The sequence below is a fragment of the Ambystoma mexicanum genome, chromosome 12 (genome assembly GCF_040938575.1).
Source record: "Ambystoma mexicanum isolate Mex_15411 chromosome 12, UKY_AmexF1_1, whole genome shotgun sequence".
Classification (NCBI taxonomy): Eukaryota; Metazoa; Chordata; class Amphibia; order Caudata; family Ambystomatidae; genus Ambystoma; species Ambystoma mexicanum.
In genome coordinates, this window is record NC_090936.1 from 103,151,973 (window position 1) to 103,174,596 (window position 22,624).

Here is a 22,624-nt window from a genome sequence, read left to right on the forward strand (position 1 = left end):
TGAGATCCAAGAGGTTTGCTTACCAGACAAGATGTAACTAAAAACAGAATTCCTAGAATCCAGACAAGTGATTTTAGCTGGGCCTTTTGCAATTGCAGGAGCTCAGACTACTCCTGCTCCCGCCCATCATCACCCCGTCTTAAGATAATGGCGTATGCGTGGCTGGTTCTCGTATGTGAACATTTATTCAATCTTGCATATATTGTCATAAGGTCTGTTCTTGCCATATGACTTTGTTGTAATGAATGAGCATCGTTTGCAATTACAAATATGACCGAACTTTCAAGAATCTCTTTTCAATTATAAAGATGTAACTGTTAGTGGGTGTTCAAGTGGATGTTCCAATGCAGAGAAAGCAATGGGGCCTGTGCCAAAGTGAGAACATTTAGAAGGAAGGGAAGATAGGTAATGGGAGAAAAGGATGGCAGAGGAACCAGTATGGCGGAATGTGTTCCCTCTGCCCTTGAAAACACATCATCAAAATTCACAGAGGGCTTTTACACATCATTTTTTAACACCTTCTAAAAGATTATCTGTGTTAATGTAGTCCTAAATCTGGCCAGAAATATAGTGTACAATTTATAAAGTTCTCGTCTTTGTGGCTGCCTGGCAGCCGTGGGAGACTGAGTATGTGCCAATTGGCTCAAACTCAACCGGGACAAGACGGAGGTCCTGTTGGTGGGCACCTCTTCTGAATCCTGTTCTTGGTCTTCGGCTTTCTGGCCATCTTCACTGGGCGAGTTTCCTACTCGAATGATGATGGTGAAAAATCGTGGGGTCTATCTTTCTGCTTCTTTGTCCATTGCATCACAGGTAAGTGCAGTGAGTCAGACTGGTCACTTTCTACTGAGGGTCCTTCGGAGGGTTCTGCCTTTTCTTCCCTCTTCTCAGTTGTGGTTTCTCTCATTTCGGTATTATTTTAATGCCTTTATTTGTCCCAACCTTTGGGCCAAATCCATTATCTGCAACTGCTGCAGAACCTTGCTGCTCGGACAGCCACTCCCTACGGTTCCCATATCAGCCCAGTGCTGCGTTCTCTGAACTGGCTCCCGATGAAACAAAGAATACTCTTTAAATCTCTCCGTCTTGTTCGCCGGGCATACTACCAGGCTAGTGCTGAGTTTTTTGTAGGATATATTTACACCCTATATTCCCTGCCGGCCTCTTTCGGTCTAGCAGTGACTGTCTGGTCGTGGCTCCCAGATTCCGTTTTCAAAGAGTCCGCGTTTGAGCCTTCTCGGTGACTGCCAGCCAGTTATGGAATGGTCTCCCTTTAACACTGAGGCTGACCCAGAACCACCTTCACTTCCGTCGCTTACTAAAAACACTGCTCCTCCACTCGTTCCCAGGATTGCTGTAGCACTACTGTGAGCATCCTCGCGCCAAGATGCCTTGAGGTGAACGTGTGCGTTATAAATCAAAATTTAATTAAAAAAGGTTATACTTTGGGTTTATGTTTCCGATGTTGAATGAAGGGCTTATAAGGGCAGTCCCTTCACCCTTAACTCAGGGATTATTTGTCTACTTCCTGGTACTTGCCTGTCAGGGTACAAGGGAAAGATCAAGAACACCACTGAAAGTACCACAGTCATCAGGGAAAGGGTGCTTGCAGAGGGTTTCATGTAGACCATATGGGTCTAGTTTATTCAGTCAAAATTGCACATCAATGAAACAGACACTGAACATTTCCACTGTAGTGTTTGTAGTGAGCGTGCTACACTCCTCTGAGAAAATGAGCGTGTGACTGATTTGAACTAGCGCGTCCAAAGCTGCTCCCAAGAATGGGAAACACGGCCGACTAGCCTGCTCCTTGATTGTTTGATGCGGCGCGGTGGTTATCACCCACACCGTGAAAACCATCAGTTGTATTATAAGACTTTCAGTGTTTTGGCTCAACACTAAAGTGAGACAATACATGTCCCTGTCAGTTGCACGTCCACGGAGATGCATTTAAATATGATAACGTCTGAAAAAGTCTGCACAGTTGCCAACATTATATGACGTAAGTGCAGTCTATAAACAGAAACCTATAAAGATACATTAATTTAAGAATGTGAAACTGCAGCGATTATTGACCATAAATGGAAATGAAGGATGGGTTATTCACCCACTCTTGCAGGCCAGTACACAAGAGGTCCAGTGGTAGTCGAGATGCCTTTTCATTTGTGGAGCCTGGGTGTGTGTCTTCCACACACAGCCCCCTCTCTCTTCCGCCCTCCCCTTGTCCACCGGAAACAAACATGAAGCAAAGGTTCACACACACCAGGGTCCAGCAGCCAGAATAGAAGAAGCTATCTAGCACTGTCCTGGATCATATGGTGCATATTAACTACCACCTCATAGGCTGTGGCAGTGCTTTCAATATTATGGTTGACGTATGCTGTTCCCTAAGCCTCTCCAATCCTCTGCAACTCGCTTTACTATTATCAATGTGAACAAGAAACCAAGTAGAAGCAATAATGAGTTGAAATTAGGGCTGTACCGAATGGCATATTCAGTATTCGGTCGAATACCGAATAGTTTGTCAACTATTCGGCCGAAGCTGAATATGAAGCCGAATAGTTGCTTTAATTAATAAATCATGTTCCAAACTTCAAAAAACACACTTATTAAAAAAAACAAATAAAGCACCATTTTAAATGCATTCTATCCTTTTATTTATCTTCATTGTAATGAATGTAGCATCTTTATTTAAAGTATAAAAGCCAGAAATAAAGCAGATTTAACCAAAATGAAGGGACCAAATGCACAGAAGATTGTTGCATATTCAGTGCCAGTTAAAGTAGGAGGCTTCACAAATGCGAAAGGATTGCCTTTCTGAATCAGATGCATTGCATTCTCTATCCAGTTGCAAAGTCGATGCGGTCGAGTTTCGAAACTTCTTTGCAGCTCACATAGAAATGTATGAAAAGATTCATGTCGGCTCATGCAGGACACAAGTCAAGAGGAAATCTGAAATGGGTGAACACCTTCCAACAACTATTCACCCCACCCACACAAATGCTGCTCGCTTTTCACTTATCCTAGCCACTCTTTCTCGCCAATACACAAACATATGCAACCTATAATTCCTGATAAAATAGCAGATAATGTTAAACTCAGGAAAAAAAGGAAAGGGGGGACTATGACGTACGCAATGGGAAGCTACATGCCAGGAAATGAAAGTATCTATGCACATTCCTATCAGTTTGTATTTTCCTACTGAAAAAAGTGCACATCGTATATACACATTCGCCAAAAGAAAAGATGTTCCTGTATTGTTTCAGGCTAAGTATAAAAGATTAGCACCTTTTTTGTCTAAGAATCTGTAACAAAACATGCCCTAAAGAGCAGATTACAATATAAGATATGTTTCAGCTGTGTGATAGCAATTTGTCTGGTCTAATTCTATTCAGTTTTGCAAACTGAAGACAATATTTGCCTTTCTGAGTTCATGTGCATTGTATTCAAATGAGAATGTCAAAGCAAGAGCCGAATAGCAAGAAAATATGCGGCCGGATCGGAATAGCTTTTTTCCAGCCGGAATTAGGCCGAATACTTACTCGAAGCCAAAGTTCGATACACCCCTAATTGAGATGCTTATGCAGTGGGTCTGGACTGCTTTTCAAGGCCTCAATGCTCTCCTACAGTGCACCATGCTGTCCAGGTTGCAGATGCTAACTGTGAGTTGTGTTGAGTGCAGTGCAAGCTTGGAGCCATGATTGCCCTCCTTGGTTGCTAAATTCTGGGTTTTAGGTTGACGGATGCTTTCTAATGACAAAATGCTTCATAGTGAGTTTTGAAAAAACAGGTCTATGTCATAATCTCGCCTGTTGATAGTTGCACTGAAAAAAGGTTGCTTTTTAGGCCCAATTTGTGCGGCCTTCCACGGGTGGGATTATAACCATGTGTACCCTCGACTTGAGCTCTGCCCACTAAGTCCGCTCAAACGTCTCCCGTGCTGATGGGATTTCTTTTGAATCAGGGGTCAAGACTTCCTTTTCCCGATCCGGCTGAGCCTGTCAGCGCCTGCGCGCACTCGTGTGCTGCGTGTGGCATCGATTGATGGGCTGGCGGGCTTCAGTATTCGTTCTTATTTTGCCTGTGATCAACATGCCAATGGCAAAAGACCGAACACTGAAAAAACAGCTTTGCAATGTTCCTTGTAACTTCAGAATTTTCTGCAAAATATAGTCTGTTCTCTAAATTCCAATCCTCCTATCACTGATTGACAGAACTGTCTGTTTATTTTTGTGCACTTTAGATCAAAGAGTTCCTTGACTTTCCAGCATTATCTTCTGGCCTGGCATTTAGGTAGGTCATTTTAATGAAAATATCGTGCCATGCTCCACTTCAATCTTGTAATTATCTGGTGAACTCATCCTGGAACGGATATTTCATTTACACATGTTGAGAATGTGTTTACTTCATATTTATCTGTAATGCAAGGCGTTCTACTCAAATGTCACGACACAAAATTGATGTATGTATGGCATTTCTAATCGTGCATGTACTATTTAGCTGTAGCAGTTGAACACCTCATTAAAACTTGATCTTTCAAATTACTATAAGAATCAACTAACCCCTACTCTTAACAATAGCATGTGAAAAACATTTCAAATTGGATGAGGATTGACTGTGCTGTAGTGCAACCTTTTATTTCAATGTTATACAAAAAGCAAATGTCTCTAATTGTATAGAGCAGAACACATTGCTAAACAGCATAGAAGATGCACTGGAAATATATTTTTTCAAGTTAATACAGTGTGAAAAATATATGTTATTTAATTTAAGTAGTAGTAGATGCATAAGTGTGTATATGAAGAGCAGTAAGGACCAAAGAAAAGAATATTGTTTTAGAAAAATTAGAGGATGCAATAGTGCATCTGTTGTTTTACTGTAGTGCCGCATTGTGGCCGAAACCTTGCTACTGATAGAAGAGACCTATAGAGGGTGTCGAGAAGCAGTGCATTTATTTGGCATGGCAAGTGGCAATGATAGTGGCATGGCAAGTGGCTGCATTAAATATGCTCACCATTCTTTATTTCTTACTTTCCTAGTCCATCGTCATGCTTACCCTTCACCATAATCTTTCTTGTTGGTCATAGTCCTGCTCCTTTGTCTTCGTGAACTGTGGTAAAGAGCCTGGCAAGGGCCTGAGGAAGGGAGTCATTCTCCAGTCTTCGTGAACTGTGACAAAGGGACTGAGAAGGGCCTGAAGAAGGGAGTCATTCTCCAGCCTTTCGTGAACTGTGACAAAGAGACTGAGAAGGGCCTGAGGAAGGGAGTCATTCTCCAGCCTTCGTGAACGGTGGTAAAGAGCCTGGGAAGGGCCTGAGGAAGGGAGTCATTCTCCAGCCTTTGTGAACTGTGACAAAGAGACTGAGAAGGGCCTGAGGAAAGGAGTCATTCTCCAGCCTTCGTGAACTGTGACAAAGAGCCTGAGAAGGGCCTGGGGAAGGGAGTAATTCCCCAGCCTTCGTGGACTGTGGTAAAGAGCCTGGGAAGGGCCTGGGGAAGGGAGTAATTCCCCAGCCTTCATCAACTGTGACAAAGTGACTGAGAAGGGCCCGAGGAAGGAAGTAATTCCCCAGCCTTCGTCAACTGTGAGAAAGAGCCTGTGAAGGGCCTGGGGAAGGGAGTAATTCCCTAGCCTTTGTCAACTGTGACAAAGAGACTGAGGAGGGCCTGGGGAAGGGAGTCATTCTCCAGTCTTCGTGAACTGTGGTAAAGAGCCTGGGAAGGGCCTGGTGAAGGGAGCAATTTCCCAGCCTTCATCGACTGTGACAAAGAGACTCAGAAGTGCCTGGGTAAGGGAGTCACTCTACAGCCTTTGTGAACTGTGTTAAAGAGTCTGGGAATGGCCTGGGAAAGGGAGTCACTCTTCATCCTTCGTGAACTATGGTAAAGAGCCTGGGAAGGGCCTGGGGAAGGGGGTAATTCCCCAGCCTTCGTCAACTGTGACAAAGAGACTGAGAAGGGCCTGGGGAAGGGAGTCATTCTCCAGCCTTCGTGAACTGTGACAAAGAGCCTGAGTTTGGCATGGGGAAGAGGGTAATTCCCCCTGACACTGTGAAACTGCAAACTAAGCGAGATCAGGGGAAGGAAGCCATGTCCCCTGGTGTTGTACATCATGAAACCAAGCAGAAGAATGCCTGGGCAAAAGCGTCAATCCCCTGGCACCATGAACGTGTTTAGAACAAGCTACATGGAAAAGGGAGACATTCTCCAGGAACGTAATAGTGAGGAAAACTATGGGCAATAAGGAATGATGTTTGAGTTGGAACTTGTGAGTTGGAACTGAGAACTTTACTGCATCTCAAGCTGGAACTTTGTTGCATCCTGGGAAGAAACTGAGACCTGGAGACGGGGCTCATTCTCTCAGGCGCAGTTCCCACCTGCCAACTGGAACTATAACCCAGTGTCCAGAAGAAGGGAGTCATTCTCTCAGGTGCAGTTCCCACCTGCCAACTGGAACTAAAACCCATTTTCCAGAAGAAGGTCGTCATTCTCTCAGGTGCAGTTCCCACCTGTCAACTGGAACTATAACCCAGTGTTGACAAGCAGGGAGTCATTCTCTCAGGCGCAGTTCCCACTTGCCAACTGGAACTGTAACCCAGTGTCCAGAAAAAGGGAGTCATTCTCTCAGGCGCAGTTCCCACCTGCCAACTGGAACTGTAACCCAGTGCCCAGAAGAAGGGATTCATTCTCTCGGGGGCAGTTCCCACCTGCCAAATGGAACTATAACCCAGTGCCCAGAAGAAGGGAGCCATTCTTCTGGACCAAGAAGATCCCTTATCTCTTTAGTTGCTAGCGTAAGGGAAAGAGGTAGGCATTTTGACACATGACGGTGGACTCTTTTCATGCTACCTGGTTGTCAGTCCCATCATTCTACACCCTTATAATACTCACCCTGCAAGCCCATAGGAGAGGTGCAGAAAGAGTGGCTATTGTGTCTGGGCACCATGGCCCAAACCAGGAGTGTACTTATAGAAGACGTGCCTAAGTGAGTCCAGCTGGAACATAGAAGTTGATGCCTTCTGTGTGAACAGCAAGTAAAAACAATTGATGCTTTGGTACTTGCATGCCCAAGCTGTGAAATATGATTTATTACAGTAATGTTTTCCATATATATATATATATATATATATATATATATATATATATATATATATATATATATATATATGAACAAGAGACGCGGAGGACGCGAAACGCGTTATGCTGGCCAAATTTTCTGTTGTCTTTTAGGGAACACCATATTTTATGGCATTTTAACTTGGTTTTTTGGCCCATGGTGCACTAATAAAGCAATGTTTTTATCAAGAACAAAAAAAAAAAGAAGTTGATGCCTTCTGTGTGAACAGCAATCAACACATGGTTACATTGAATACACTAACGACTACAGGTGATATGAAACAAAGATGGTGGCAGAGATTGCCGCCTAGGGTATTGTAGCCAAACTCTGTATAAAGGAATACAGAGAGCACATGTGAGGAAACTATAGAACATTCAACGGGCCTTTAGAACCTGAAAGGGAAGCACACATTCTGAACAGGAATTCCGGAGCTAGAAATGCAGAAACACCTAGCAAGGTACTAGAACTAGATAGCTTTGGTAAGGGACTGGAATAAGGTGACTGAAGCAAGGTACTGATACAAAGTAACTAAGCCAAGTACTGGTACGAGGTAACTGAGCAGGGTACTGGTACATGGTATCTTAGCAGGGTACTGGTACAAGGTAACTTAGCAGGGTGGTAGTACAAGCTAACCGAACAAGGTAATTCATCTTGGTAACTGACTTCAGCTGGAAAAATTGAGAGAAAATACACAACCTATAAAAGACAAGTCTTTGGTACACAGGACTAGAATTTAGGTAAAGGTATAACTAGAAAGAAGCAAGGGAAACTCAGGCTCATTACGAGTATGGTGGTGCAGGAAATAACTGGCGGTAACAGAATTACCGCCACTTTTCCAAGACAGTTACAGGGATCACCCTGTTTGCCGTGCTCACACAGCGATTCATCAGCTGATGGGGGCTCCCAGACTAACAGCTGCCCTGTGTTCATACAGCAGGATAGCGGCTTGAGGGCACCCAGGTTACACATGCTGTTTTGGAGGCACCCAGATCAGCAGGGTGGCAGGACCGTGATCACACGGTATAGGCCTGCAGGCTCAAAGAAAAGAGAAACAGAGGCAGAAGTGCCATGGGATGGAGTGTGCTGCTATTCCGAGGCACGTGCGTGCAGAGGCTCCTTTTATTTACAGTCAGTTATGACACATTCTTAAAGGGGCAACACCACACTCATCCTTTTTCATATTAAACTAAGCCGGAGAAATATCACTGGAAATCAAATAAATGAACGGTCAAGAACAGCAATACTTGGTCCACTTGGGAACTGTAAGATAAAACAATGACCACATAGATTTGGACTCAGTTAGTTACAAACATTAAAACACACACCGACCACTCTTTATATATTTTGCGGTTGACAGTCGGAGTTGGTGGTGGCATGTTGGCAGTTCTACCACATTCTGAGGGAAACTTTATTCAGCAGGGGAGAAGGGAAAACATCAACCAATGGACATCATGGTCAGTCACTTGAACCACATGGAGCATGCGGTCCATGCCTTGTGACCACAGCACTCCTGTTGTCTGCTGGGTGCTCTCAGCACGAATATGGCCTGGCCTGTGTGACCACCGGCCCAGCCACAACATGGAGGTGGTTAAATCCTTCTCAGGCGGCACAGTTAGCTCTTTGAGGGACAGTGCAAAAATGCACCATCACAATCATTGCCTGATGGTTATGTGCACTGCTCTGTTAATTGGGTAGAAAAAAAAGAGTAGAAGTGAGTAGCTGTTGTCACAGGAATTCTAAAACGGCAAATGCAGAATTGTGGGGAGGCGGCAGTGTGACAGAGGTGAGGTGCACATCTCTGTGTAGTGGATGTTCTATCCTAATGTTCAGCCATTAGCACCCTGGCGGGGGAGCCAGCCAATCAGATAATCAGGGGTGCTAATGGCGTTAAGCACCCGTTCCAGGGGCTGCCTGGAATGGGTGTTAAGGTCCTGGGTCTCTCGTTAAAAGCCCTTGCTTCGTTCAGGCCTTTACCTTGGGTCGCCGTGCCGTTAACACCCGTTACAGCCCCTGGAACCGGTGCTTAACACCACATTAGTTGCCCCAAATAACACACGTTTTCCGTGAAATGTTTGGGCTAAAGATTAATTTATGATGTGCAAGGTTAACTTATTTTAAAAACATTCAGAGCAGAAGAGCAGATAGCTTGCTGGGTAGAGTTGTCTTACTGCTGTTCCAGACACCCTTGCATGAGAGCTGGGCCTTGCCACCCACAGCAGGGCCATGCATGAACTCTGCAGGCAAAAGGGAAGCAAATGATAAGAACAAATCCACCATACTTTGTTAAAATTGTAATGCTATTCCTAGCAAAATGATGCATGACGCAAGTAGGGCTTATGTCTTGTAGTACAGTGTACACACATTGGCTTTTAGGCTAATGAGGGCAATGACCGTGGTCCAGAGCTGTGGAAGAAAAGGTGGTGAACTATTACATTTTTATAAATAAGAGACATCTCAAGGGATAATTGAGCATATAGAGCACAGGTTTTGCTTTTAACTGCAAGCTTTCGGAAAGATAAGGAAAATGTATGGTATGACATTCTAAAGCAAATTGTTTCATTTTTATATAAATACAGGAATTGAATTACTGCCACACATGGTTTAACGTGTTAATCTAGTATCAAAGGTACGTGGTTAATTAACAAGATTTAAGAGCAGTTTAAGTCGCTCTGTGTTCATGACCTAGCGGTCACAATTCAGCGCATCCAAAAAACAATGATTTTGACAAAAATATACATTTGCTTTAGGGGCAGGACCTAATATGGCATTATGTACCCGTTGCATGGGTTATAGGGTGGGTAATGGCCCGGCGGTGCAAGTTAAAGATCTGAGCAAAGTGAAGGCCATTAACGCGGGCCCTGGGACATTACCCCTGGTATAGCGCGTGGAACGGGGACATAATGCCATTATCACCCTTCCCTTGGGCCGGAATGGGGCTAATTTGAAGTATTTTTGTTTTGCGAATGGGTTGGCTCGCGGAGTCCGTTCATGGAAAGAACACCCTTTTTCAAGATGGCCACAATGGATTGGGAAGGTGGAGCTCTGCATGGAGCCCCTCTTCCATTTCCATGGCAGCCCAAAATGCAGAGCGGAGAGGAACCAGCAGCTGCGGCGGCAAGTGCCGCCACCACCTCAATGAGTTAAGTGGGGATGGGGGAAAAAGGTCTGGTGGTGGGGGGAAGATGGTGGGGATGGCTATGGGAGCTACATTTGCCCCAAGCCTTGCTAACCTGTATATAGACTCATTCGAAAAAAACACATCTATCACACCAGTAACCCCTTCCTGGACCAGATAAAAATCTGGCAGAGGTACATCGATGATGTCTTTATGATTTTCCAAGGCACAGAGCAGGAATTGAGAGCTATCAATCGGTGGATTAACAATTATAATCCCCATTTAAAATTCACTTTAGAGATAGACAAAGACAACTAACGTTTTTTGGATCTCGAAATGACTATCAGTTCGGGCAGAGTTTGCTCAAAGGTATATCAAAAAACATATAGATCGCAACTCACTATTATCCTATTTGAGTTATCATCCACAAGCCTTAAAAGATAATCTCCCCTTTGGCTAGTTCTTACGTTACCAACATATATGCACAAACACATCAGACTATATAGCTCAGGGTAGACTGTTGAAAACACAACTGACCAACCGTAGGTATCAAAAACATATAGTAAACACCACATGTAAGCGGGCACGTAACATCCCGAGAGAAATCATGCTCAATCAACATCCTAATGCCCCGACCAGGGAAAACATCACAACTGTGCTCAGTTATTTCCCACTGGCTAATAAAATCAAAAGGGAGATTAAAAAACTGTGGCCAATCCTGAACACAGACGATAAGCCTATCCTGACGCCCTCTTTTGCTTCCAAGCAGAGACAGAATCTGACATTGCCTAAAAAAAATGAAGTCAGTGGCAACCCACAATCCATACTATTGACTAGTATGACCCAAACGGGACACTGCCCCTGTGGACAATGTTCCATGTGTATACAAACCAGAAGGAGCACACAAATAGACATAGGTTGGAGGGCACTGTGGATACAAAAGACGTTCACAAATTATAATAGCTTGGTGTCATCTGCTTGATAACATGTCCCTGCAATTTGCAGTATGTTGGTATGATGACAAGAGCAGTTGAGAAACAAAAGATCGAACACAGATACTGTTTCAGGACCAAAAAACTGACAGCACCCTTAGTGGCCCACTTTGTAGCTGTGGGACACAGCTCAGAATAATTTACCTGGACTATCATTGAAAAAATCCACCCCCGGAGAAGAGGAGGCAACTTCCATAACTTGCTCCTGCGTAGAGAACAACAATGGATTTTTAGACTTGGGATACACATTACAGGGTTGAATGAAACAATACAGTGGCATGAACTGGCAACTCTACACCCTGAAAACAGGATGTGACCCATCCAGCATATTTTTGAATAACAACTGTCCTTGTTGATACCGCCGCTGGCTCACATGCAACCACCGAGTCATGGGAGACCCACACCCCCATATACCTGAGAGGCGAGAAATGTATGATCGAAATATATGATGGAAACCAAGCTCCAGCGCTCAGTACATCTTATGCTTAGTCAATTGGGATTGCACCTATCGTTGCTGTTTCCCATGAAATGTACAATGGGGGAGCAATTTGATAAAAACAACATGCCACCCGCCCCCCACCCCATTGTTTGCAAACACTACAGTTCGCTAACTGATTTAGGCGCAGTGCATGTCTCCTATGAGATATGCACCGCAGGAGCTATTTGATAAAAAACAACATGCTCCTTTTTTCTGCAAAAACTGCAGTCTGCTAACTGACTCAGGCACCAATACAGTACAACACTGTGTGTGTCACGTTTTGCCATTTATAATGGTGGCAACCATAGTACACTAGGCACGATAGTGGGCCGACTCTAAGAGAAGGAGGTCACCATACTCCAAGATGCCGGCTTTGCGACCACATAAATACATCAGCATGCGCTCAGCCACGCCCAATCAGTGACGTATGCAGATATGCTAGGCCCAATTGATTATGAAGCCATGAGCCCGCTCGCAGTATTGCAGACACCAGAAAAGCAGTGTCGGTAAACAACTCCGAAGTACGTTGAAGGTAAGCAGATAGGATGCTAGGACACTCGATCCAGTCGGAAACACAATTGAGAGAGCCTTGTCGTTACATCCTGCTCTCTCCATTTTACAGATAACGAAGACAAAGCAAGCAGCTGGCTACAATTAGACGGCAGCTAAAATATTCTGCCATACACCACGCCATAGGTTTCCAGGGGTATGTGGATTGGAAGCATCAGTACACTATGACAAAATATGTTTTTAGCAATCCACCTCTGACGCCCATGTCGCTCTTTTCTGCACAGAAGGAAACGAGCACAACAGCTTGCCTCACTGCTTTAAACAAGGAACAATCTGACTTCTGGAGCTACACACAGGATTAAGACTCTGGTAGGTGCTGAGAAGCTGTTAATTTACAGTGTGTGTGATATCACGTTAGACACCTATAAGGTGGCCCTTTTCAACACTTTGGGAACTCTGCTATTTCACCCCCTTTCACTCCATTCCTTTTCTTCTGTATTTCTCTACTTGTGGGCATTAAGGAAGCCTTAACTAGTAGACATCAAGCTATTAAATACATAGCAGACAACTTTGCACTAAGACTGCCTCTCACATTTTTCAATTGAGGAAGAGTTTCAAGTAGCTGAGAACTAATCTCAGTTCCCACCCCTTATAACTCCTCCTGCAGAGGATGGAGGCATCACAACACCCGCCAGAGCCGGTGACTAATGGAGTGACGCCCAAGACAAACTACTCAGTCCTGAAGAAGATGACCCCAATTTGAGAGGTCATCGAAACCGGCCGACCAAAGGGTTGTGAGCCATCCCATGACCATGATGATGTTTTAATCAGTAATTGAACACGCTAGCACAATTACTATTCCATAGTAGAGCTCATTGCTACTAGGGGTCCCATGCTCTATGGACATTTGTTTTGTTTTAAATTTTATCTGATCCAGTACAAGATATGTTATGAAGGAGGCTTCTCTTACATTGGTGAATACATATCAGAATGAAATTCCTATTAGAAGCAACCTCCCACACAACTATTGATAAACAAAAGAGAGATACTGTCTAATGTTAATAACCTCTACCTATATTTGCACTGGAGTTTTAATATTTTGATGTTCATTGGTAGTACAGTCGCTAGACAAGGGAAAGATCTCTTGCTTTCCCTATTAGATGGGAGGTACAGCACCGGATTCGTAGGGAGAGCTTACCCAGACAGGGTCAGGGTGTGCTTCTGAATACAGACAGTCTAGGTGTGTGCTGTTGATAATAACCTTTGAGTTAGTCATAGTTTAGATATGTACTCCAGTATCCGTTCGTTTGTGATATAAAACATTTTTTTTTAAAGGGCGGGGAAACCGGCCATCCGGCGGCTTGGAAAGTGGGCTTGATTGGAAGATTCAGCCTCTTCTTTCCCCAGAAGCTCACTATCTCCAGAGCCCTGGTTCTCTCTAAGCTGGGCTATTGTAACAGCCTCTATCTAAATCTGCCTGCCTCTACTCTCCGCCCTCTGCAACTCATCCAGAACAGGACTGCGAGACTTGTCCTTGGCCTCAAGCCCAGGGATCGTATCTCTCCAGGACTGAAATCTCTGCACTGGCTCCCAGTGGCTGTGAGGATTAAGTTCAAAACCCTCTGCATTGTACACAAGGCCTTCTGGGGCCTAGGGCCGCAATACCTTCATCTCTCTCTTCCTAAATATCTTCCTTCTCGAGCTCTTCGCTCATCCGCCTCCAACTCCCTCAGTGTCAGTCGCTTCTCCAAGCAACAAGTTGGTGGCAGATTACACTCTTCGGCTGGGGCCTCTCTCTGGAACAGCCTTCCTGCCTCCTTGAACCTCGAGGAGAACCATCTCCGGTTCCGGAAGCACCTCAAAACCTTCCTCTTTGCCTTGGCTTCCTCTCCCCCTCTCCCCTGCTGATTTCCTGACTGAAACTTCTCGAGTTACCTGGCCACCCTTTTAATCTCTGGCTCAGGCCCCGCCAATTTCCCACTTGCACTGCCTACCTGGCAACCCCTGCACCTGGGGACCATTGTTCTGTATCTCTAAAGTCCCCCTACCAGCACTTTTGTCTGCACTTACTTGCCACTAGCTGGCCGTTTATTTATTTTCTTATTAATTCCACTTTTCCCATGTACTGCACTTTCCCCGCTCCCTTCCCCGGCACACTTTTCCTTTTTCCCACTTCCCATGCACCTGCGCGATCTGAATGACACTTGGCCTAGTAGGATCGTGGTCTGTCCTCCCTTTGTATACCCCCCTTGCCTCGTCGCGCCTTGAAACACTTGTGTATAGGGGCGTTATAAATGCCATATCATATCATATCATATCATATCATAGCCTGCGTTTCCAGCCTCCTGATTGGCTGGCTCCCCCCAAAGGGTGCTAATGTTCAATGATGCAGTGCTCTCCCATAACATTTAATTCCACATTGTCTTGGTTTTTGGAAAATACAGAGGCAAAACCTGCACAGTCTCTACTTTTTCATATGTTCGGATACCTATGTGGGTGTTCAATTAGTGGCACAGAAAGGGGGACATTTATTGGCATGATGAAAGGGGGTGGTGTTCCCAGTTAGAAAGGTGCACAGGAGCACAAGCAGGTACTGAAATGATGAAGAAAGTAACACAGCGAACTGGGGTTAAAAACAGCAAAGTTGTGGACTAAAAGACCAGAAAGGGCACAACAAACTGCATTACAGTTTTTGCTATGGTGGACACAAATTAAGTGCAATTATGAGAATATGACTGCACAATTATGCTTTTCCAAGGAAGGTGCCATCTGTATGATCATAGCTCTTGGCAAAAAATATATAACTTAGATGGTACTTTTGAAAAACACTTCTATGTGATAGCCCTTCTGCCCCCCACATCTTCAAATGCGCCCTCTAAGTACAACAAATAGAAACAGCTCGATAGGGGTGTGATGCTGGAAATGCATCAGAGAGACAGGGCCTCTGAATCCTTGTCCTTTACTGCTTTTTATCGTGTGTTCTGTCATGTTTTCTGCCCAGGAGTCCATGTGGGACTCCTGACAGTGCAGCTCTCTCTCTTTTGGTTTGGGGAACAGACCCATGGGATACCCTTATGGCACCCATGGGTAGGGGTACAACCCTGTGCCCCTAGTGTATGTTTTGGGCACCTGTGGGTGGCCCACAGAGCAGGGTATGGGCTGGTGGCAGCTCCATGCTGAATTTGACAGGTGCTCTGGGTGTCCTTCATTTTGGGATACCCAGGCCCTGCCATAGGGATCAGTTGATTCCTGATAGGAAACAAGATGGCCCCTGTGGCCTCTTGCTTTCTATTGCCCGTTACCTTGTTTCCCAAAGTCCTGGGAAGCCCTGACTCTGTCCCTTCCCCCTGACTGGCTGTTCTGTGGAAGTTCCATATATGGTGTTGTTGTGAAGGCCCAGCTAGACTGACTGGAGCCTTCCCAGTGACTGTATGTTGTGGGTACCTCCTGTGGGTGGGACCTGGGTGAATGGAGTGTGTGACCAATATGCACTCCTTGTTGTGGTTGTCTGGTTTCTGGCATGAGAGACAAAGACTGAGACAGCCCTGCCCGAAACTGGCCTGAATGCAGTGTGTAGTGTTGAATGGCTGGGTACTTGTCCCAATCCACATTCCTTGTTGTGAGTGTCTGAAAGGGAGGAGTGTGGCCTGAATGCACTGTGTGCCTGATTGGCTGACTGACTGCATGAATGCCCTTCTGTATGATTGGCTGCTGAGTGTGTGCCAGCAGTGTGGATGAGAGACAGAATAGTATATCTGGGGACCTCTCACCACTGGTAATTGTTCAGAAGCGTTCAGAAGCTGAGTCTTCACTCTAAGAGTAACTGGAACTGCTGATCCTCGACGCCCAGCTGGAAGAAGAAGACTTGCTGCTGCATTTGCTTCGACCGATCCGACGACTGCCGAAATTGTCGAAGACTGACCCGAGAGAGGACCTGGTAAGGCTCCCTCTTCCCGTGCTCCGAGGGACCATCGAGCACCGCTCCATCTTCGCCGAAGCGCCCTGGAAGACAGACCCTCGAAAGGCTGCCGACCCGAGATGGGACCGCCGAGGAGATCGAAGTGAAGCACCCGGACATCGCCGCCGTCAAAGTCCATTGCCGTCGACCAGGGTTCGCAGGTTTGTGTAACCGCTGGAGGCCCGTCGAAGTTGTGTTGCCCAGCCGTGGGAACCACTTGACGCCGTGCCGCCGACGACCGGAGCCGCCCGCTCCTTTGCCTAAGAACATTCGAATCGAAGGACTCCCTCGTCCGCACCGTCGACCGCTTTATCCTGCCGGAGAAAGTCGTGGACGACCAACGCGCCGAGGAGAAACCTGCCGGTGTGTTTCCCGCCACCCGAAGACCACAAAGACTCGAACGACTCGACGCCCTTGCTGGGCCTCTGTCTCCACAATCTTGGCGGTCCAGAACTATTGTCACCGAGGTGCCCCGCACGCCTCTGCCTTGCAGGACTCCGACGCCGACGCGCACCGCTCGGACGAAGCTGCCGCCTCATCGACGCCGTTCTACCCTGTTTGTCGACGGACGTTCGACGCCCCGTGTCTCCCGCTTGAAAGGGAAGGCATTCAAGAAGGGCCGTCGATTCCCCGCCGCCGAACGCCGAGTTCCTCAACGCTTCTCGACGCCTCTCGACGATCCGTGACTCCCGCTTGAAAGGGGGTCGCTCAAGAATGATCTGTCGACGCCTCCTCGAAGAACTCGACTCCACCAGGTACATTGGGGGGGTAAAAACATTATAGGAGGGAATAAGACTTGCAGAACAATATATGGACTGGGCTTGTGCTATATCTTTATTTTACAGGTTGCCCAGGTGGGGGGATCTCCACACAGAACTGTGTCTAGTGGTAGGGGCCAGTATTCTGCCTATTGCTCAACCATCTTATTTTCTCTCCTCTCTCTATTGCTGGTTTCACTCTATTGATCTGTGTGACATTGTTACAGTATTGTTGATGCACTTTAATGAGATCTAATACAAAGGGTGGTACCACTTTAGAATTGTATATATTTGCCATTGTTGATTTTCCTAGGTACAAAGTGAGTTATTAGGATAAGTGTACATAACCTTGAATATTGATTATATAAAGACTGTGTTCTAACCAATACAGTTTGTGGACATTCCTTTGTGGGGGCTTGGGGACTACACTGTACTTAAGAACCAGCCTGCATCACCTCCTGAGAAGCTAGGCCTTGATTGCTCGTCCATTGCTACCGTAATAGAGAATCTTGGCTGGGGTCTTCTGTGCCTCTCTTCTACCATATAGAGAGCAAAAGTACAGACACCCCCTACCGGTCCTTTACAAGGGGGAATTGTCAATCAGATACCCTGTTCCGCCCCCACCACCCACTGTGACAGGAATTCTCCCCTGCATTTGATCTGTCATTCCTTCCCCTCTCTCTGCGCTGTCTTTCTCTTCCCCAAATGTTGTACAATTCTTCTGTGTACTGGAGCTGGTCTGATTTAACCTATTGGTTTTTCTATTCTCCCTTGTGCTGACATGTATTCCTTGTTTCTACCCTCAACCCCAAAGTGTGTCAGTCACCCTCCAGTGTTGCCCTTCAGTCCCTCAAATGCTGACATTTCTTACTCCCTGTACTGCCATTTCGAATTCCTTCCTTTCATGCTAAACGTGCAATGCAACGAACAGCTAGAAACGCCAAACCTATTGGCTTTGCCAATGCTGGTTTAATTTTTTGAGCTGCAGTTTGCAGCACTGGATCCTCTTGTCCCACATCGGGTAGGCTGATCCAGCATAACCAACTTTTGATAACTTTCATGGTATCATCAGTCAATCAAAAGACAAGCATGTTCTCACGTGGCAAATTTTCAGAATATCCAAAGGAGCTCACCCAGCTAATTAAATTGAAATATTTTACGATTCCCAATACAACTTAAGCTTTTCAATACAAACTGCAGAAATGCAGATTTAACTGGCAAAGTATTTCAAAATTCACCACACACAAAAAAACGTTGGTAGTGTCAGGGTAATTTCCCGGGGGCCGGCAAGGCCGTCCACAGACCTCTGGGGTTGGGGAGGCCCCAACTCCTCCCGCGTCCCAAAGGAGTATGAGACACATACAGGAGCAAAGAGTTACTGCTGTTTATTGCACAAAACAGACAGGGACGAGCTCTCAGGTAATAGGCATCCGGGAGACATCTCGTTCGTGGTGGGCTTGCAGGCCCCTTTTCTAGCTGTATGACGCGACTACGTGCGTCACCTGGGAAAACTAGCCCCAAAACCTAACGCCATCTCGGGTTGGCTCCCCGAGTGATAGGGTCAGTATAGGCACATATAGAGGACACTGTTAGTGGTGGAGGAAGGGTCAGGTGGTACACTTGGGCAGTCCCTAATAGTTGCTACAAGGAAATTGTTACAGGGGGACAATTAGTGATTGGCTAAAGTATAGTGGCGTCAATGGTGAGCCCATCGTATTCTGATTGGTCCACCTGCGAGCCCCCAAGCCTGGGACCATCGCTGTTCCCAGCTCGCGGTGTACCTGGTGCTGGCAACAAAGTATGACTATGTGTCAGTGGCGGACAATGGACAAGTCTGACTATTAGCTGGTGTGCGTGCCTTTCCCATCGCTGTCGGTGTCCAATTTGTCACTTCATTGTTGCAGTCTGTGTCCCAGAGGTGAGACCCCAGCGCTTCTCTGGTCCTTGGGGCTTGGCATCGTATCAAGTAGGCCTGGTCACGTGTTGTGAGACTGTGGCTGTAGCAGAATTATGAGCATTTTATTTGTATTTTGGCTCTGAGGAGCGTTTAGCAGTGGCAGGTGTAGCCTTGGCGCGGGGAGCGCGGCATGCAGATTGCAATATTGCGGCCTTGGCTGTGGGCTCTCGTCATGGCTCATTCTGTGTGATCAGCACCTTGCAGCTTTGTCTGAGCTGCTCCGGCCTGGGGACTCTGGCTTTGTGGCCTACCTTGGCCTGGCTTATGGTTGGAGGTACATAGTCCATAATATGGGGGTCGCGAGGGGCAACAGAGATTCATATGCATTAGTCCATATACAGGGTTACATCTTCATGGTTTTAGTGGCGAGGAAGCGTCTGCAAGCATGTACACAAGCTCTTCTGGTGTCTTGCGTTTCTGCGGTGCTGTAGTTGGCCTATGTGAAAAATAAGAACGATGCATGTGTTGAGTGTAAGTGGTCCTCTACGTCATAGCACTGAGTATGTCCTTCGTGTGGATTGGTGTGTGTATGACCAATGTGCTTGGTGACACGTGTGTTCCTGTCCGCTGGCTATGTCGTCATGGCATCTCTAACAATGGCGGTATTTGTGGGGGCTGTCTAATCGAGTTGATCCATATGGTCGATGTCAGCTCCACCTGAGGTTCCAGCATGTGGTTTGATTGGCGGGCAGCTTCCCTGGGTGTGTTGGGCATGGCACAGTGGATCTTGACATCTCGGGTGGCCGTGAGCGGGTCTAATGCCTCTTGTGGTGGGTGTTTGGGTCGTGACGTCCTAGGCCATGGTCTGGATGACAATCGGGGGAAGGGATCGTCCCATTTTCCCTCTTCAGTCCCCCCTCTGGTCGACTTGTCCACCACAAAATTGTCCACTCTCCTGTCGCCTCGTACTCGCCAAACCTTCATTATTCCTGGCAAGTGCCCGTACCGGTCCACATGATCTTCAAATGACCAGTACACATCCGCCACCGGGTTTGCAATGAACCCATTTTCCAACGTAGCTTTTCGGGTTCCTTGGGTTCTCAACCTTCACTGGTGGTGGATACAACTAACTAACTAACTAAGGAATTTCTTATATAGCGCAATCACTCACCCAAAGGTCTCAGGGCGCTTACATGAACGAATACAAACACATAACACTAAATGCCAGAAAGGAGAGAAGAGAGTAGCCGCCATGGGTCATGGCGACTCACAGGTCCTGACGGGTAGCCACGGCACCAGGTGGGGATTTAAGCATCAAATCTGCTTCTACTATCTGCTGGCGCAGCCGTTCACGTTCCTTTATAATGACGTCTGTGTGTTGGTCGTCTTCAGCTGGCATTAGGACGTGCATGCCGATCATTTCTTCAGCAGTACGCTTTGATCTTGGCTTCCATACCTTTATCCCCATCAGAAAAGCAATTCCTAAAATTATGAATCCTGCCACAACTTTAAGGCCATCTGAGAGCCATGATGGCATCCAGGACCAGATGTAAGAGAACCAGCTACTGTCATTCTTCACTCCCATTGTTTCTTCTTCCATCTTGGCGTGCATCTTGGCCAGCTGCGATACTGCCTCAGATAACGTACTGTTGTCCTCGTCGTTGGTAGGAATAAAAGTGCAACACAAACTTCCAGTTTTTGTGCAAACACCTCCTTCCATTGCTGTCAGGAGGTCCAGCACATATCTGTTCTGTAGGGCCACCAACCTAATCGCTCTTAGTTCTTCCTTTATCGCGTTGAATCCGTTAACTGTGGAGTTGATTTTCATCATTAGCTCCCATCTTGTTATCTGGAGCCACTTCGCATTTACATATACCTGCACCGCTGGATGTGCGATGGAGGAAAAGAACATTGGCGCTCTGCTAAACAGCCTGTGTGCTGGTGGAATGTCACTCAGAGCTGTTTCTGACTTTCCCCAGAGGTAGTTTCCTGTCAGCGGTTCTCCTTGTCTTTTTACTCTGGATAAGTGTGTAGTGTCGTTCCGTTGCTTGCTTCCTACCATCTTCAGTGATCTTTTCTTCCTTTTATTCCCGTCGTCCATCTTAGGGAAGTTCTCCATGTTGACGTATTTTTGCGGTACTACTAGTGATGATACGTTGATGTGTACCATAGTGCACACTCCATTCCACAATGGTGTCAAGCTGTTGTATGCCTTCGCTCCGCAGGCCCAATAGTGGTCCATCAGAACTGCTGTTCCTGCACCCACCTCAGGAAGCTTTATTGTTCTCTTGCAACCTTCATTTGCTCCAACATCAACTTCTCCATCATGCTGGTAACACAGTGTTGGTGCTGTGAGTGAAAGTATTGTTATGGGTTCCTCCTCTTTATCTAACAATGTTACCAGCGCTGCAATCTTTGTCCATTCCTTGTAGCATTTGTCATTTTCTTCTTGCACTGTCATCACTGGTGACTTTGCCAAAGTCAACATTTTATTTCCTACAACTCCATCCACCCATCCGTCTTTCGTGTATACCTTGCCATATATTACTATTAGTGGCCTTTCCCAGCATCCTGGTTCACAAGCAACTTCATTTGCGTACCACTCGCATGGTAGGTAATTCAGTGTAACCTCATCTGTCTCTCCTTTGTCGGGTCCATCTGTTATGTACTTGAGCCCTTTGGTCTGCTGCCACGATTCGTCATACATTGGTAGTGTTTTCATTAAGTTATCTTCATAGGGGTAGGTTGACCTTGATTTCCATCTTAGTGTTGCTCTTTAACCTTGAAATCGTCCATGTGTTTGGAACAATGCTAGATATAACAAGCATTCAGCAGTTGTTGCATGTACTTCTGTTGCCACAAATGTTCTTGAGGCGCTCATGGCGTGCGGGATCAACGAGCACACATAACAGTTGTCCTTTGTCGTGTCCTTACCAATTTTGGACATGTGCTTGTACCACATGTTGTTGGAGACGTGTGTGGATTCGGTGAGGTAAGTGTCCATCCCATGTACGTCAATGGAAACACTATGTTTATCCCTCCTTATGTTTGACACGGTGCTACTTGTACCACCTGACACCGTGCTCCTTGCAGCCATGGTAGGGGAAATGTTAGTAGAGAGGGATGCCATCACATAGAAAGGAGAGTAGGCCTGCCAGACAGTGGCAGTTATCAGACCAGTGGTGAAAAATATCCCTAACATCTTTATTACAGTTGCTATTACCACTGGCATGTCTCTCTTACCTTTGCTACGGTCCTGCAGCTACTTTACTTTAGATGATATAGGTGCCCGCCTGAAAAACTCTCAAAATATGCGTTATTATTGTTAGTACTTTTATTCAAGCCCTGCGTATCAAGTAATCGTTCAATGCCCAGGTGAAGAGCTCTTCCCACGCTTTCCTTAACGTCCTATCTCGTAGGGCGAGTAATGCTGTGTGGAGATGTGGAAATGATTGTGCTATTATCATAAGGAACGTGTTATAATATACACGTATTCTCCTTCTTCGTAAGTCTTGTGGCCTTTTTATAACTTATACAAACTGGTGCGACAGTGCTTCTGAGGTGTTATCGTCTGCGGGTAGCATTTACCCCTGGGCAGTGACTTATGCTTCAGTGACGTATGTTCCTTGTCTTTTTATTGCATACACAATAGCAATGCGCAATACCTGCATGTGTGAGACAAAAAGAAAAGAGAGCATGCGCGTGTATATTGCAGATTGTTTTGACAATGTTCTTCATTAACTGGTGGCTGGTGGGAGTTAATTTTAGCTAACTTATTTATTTTGTCTGGGATCTTGTG

The 22,624-nt window shown here is 46.0% G+C and overlaps 1 protein-coding gene across 1 annotated transcript in view; it reads left to right on the forward strand.

Annotated features, from left to right (window-relative positions):
- LOC138514462 (uncharacterized) overlaps positions 1–22,624 on the forward strand; it is a 791,313-nt gene that overhangs the window by 678,960 nt on the left and 89,729 nt on the right. The window contains exon 8 of the mRNA XM_069629962.1: positions 4,244–4,293. Within this exon, the coding sequence (XP_069486063.1) occupies positions 4,244–4,293 (50 nt within the window). The remainder of the gene's footprint in view (positions 1–4,243; positions 4,294–22,624) is intronic.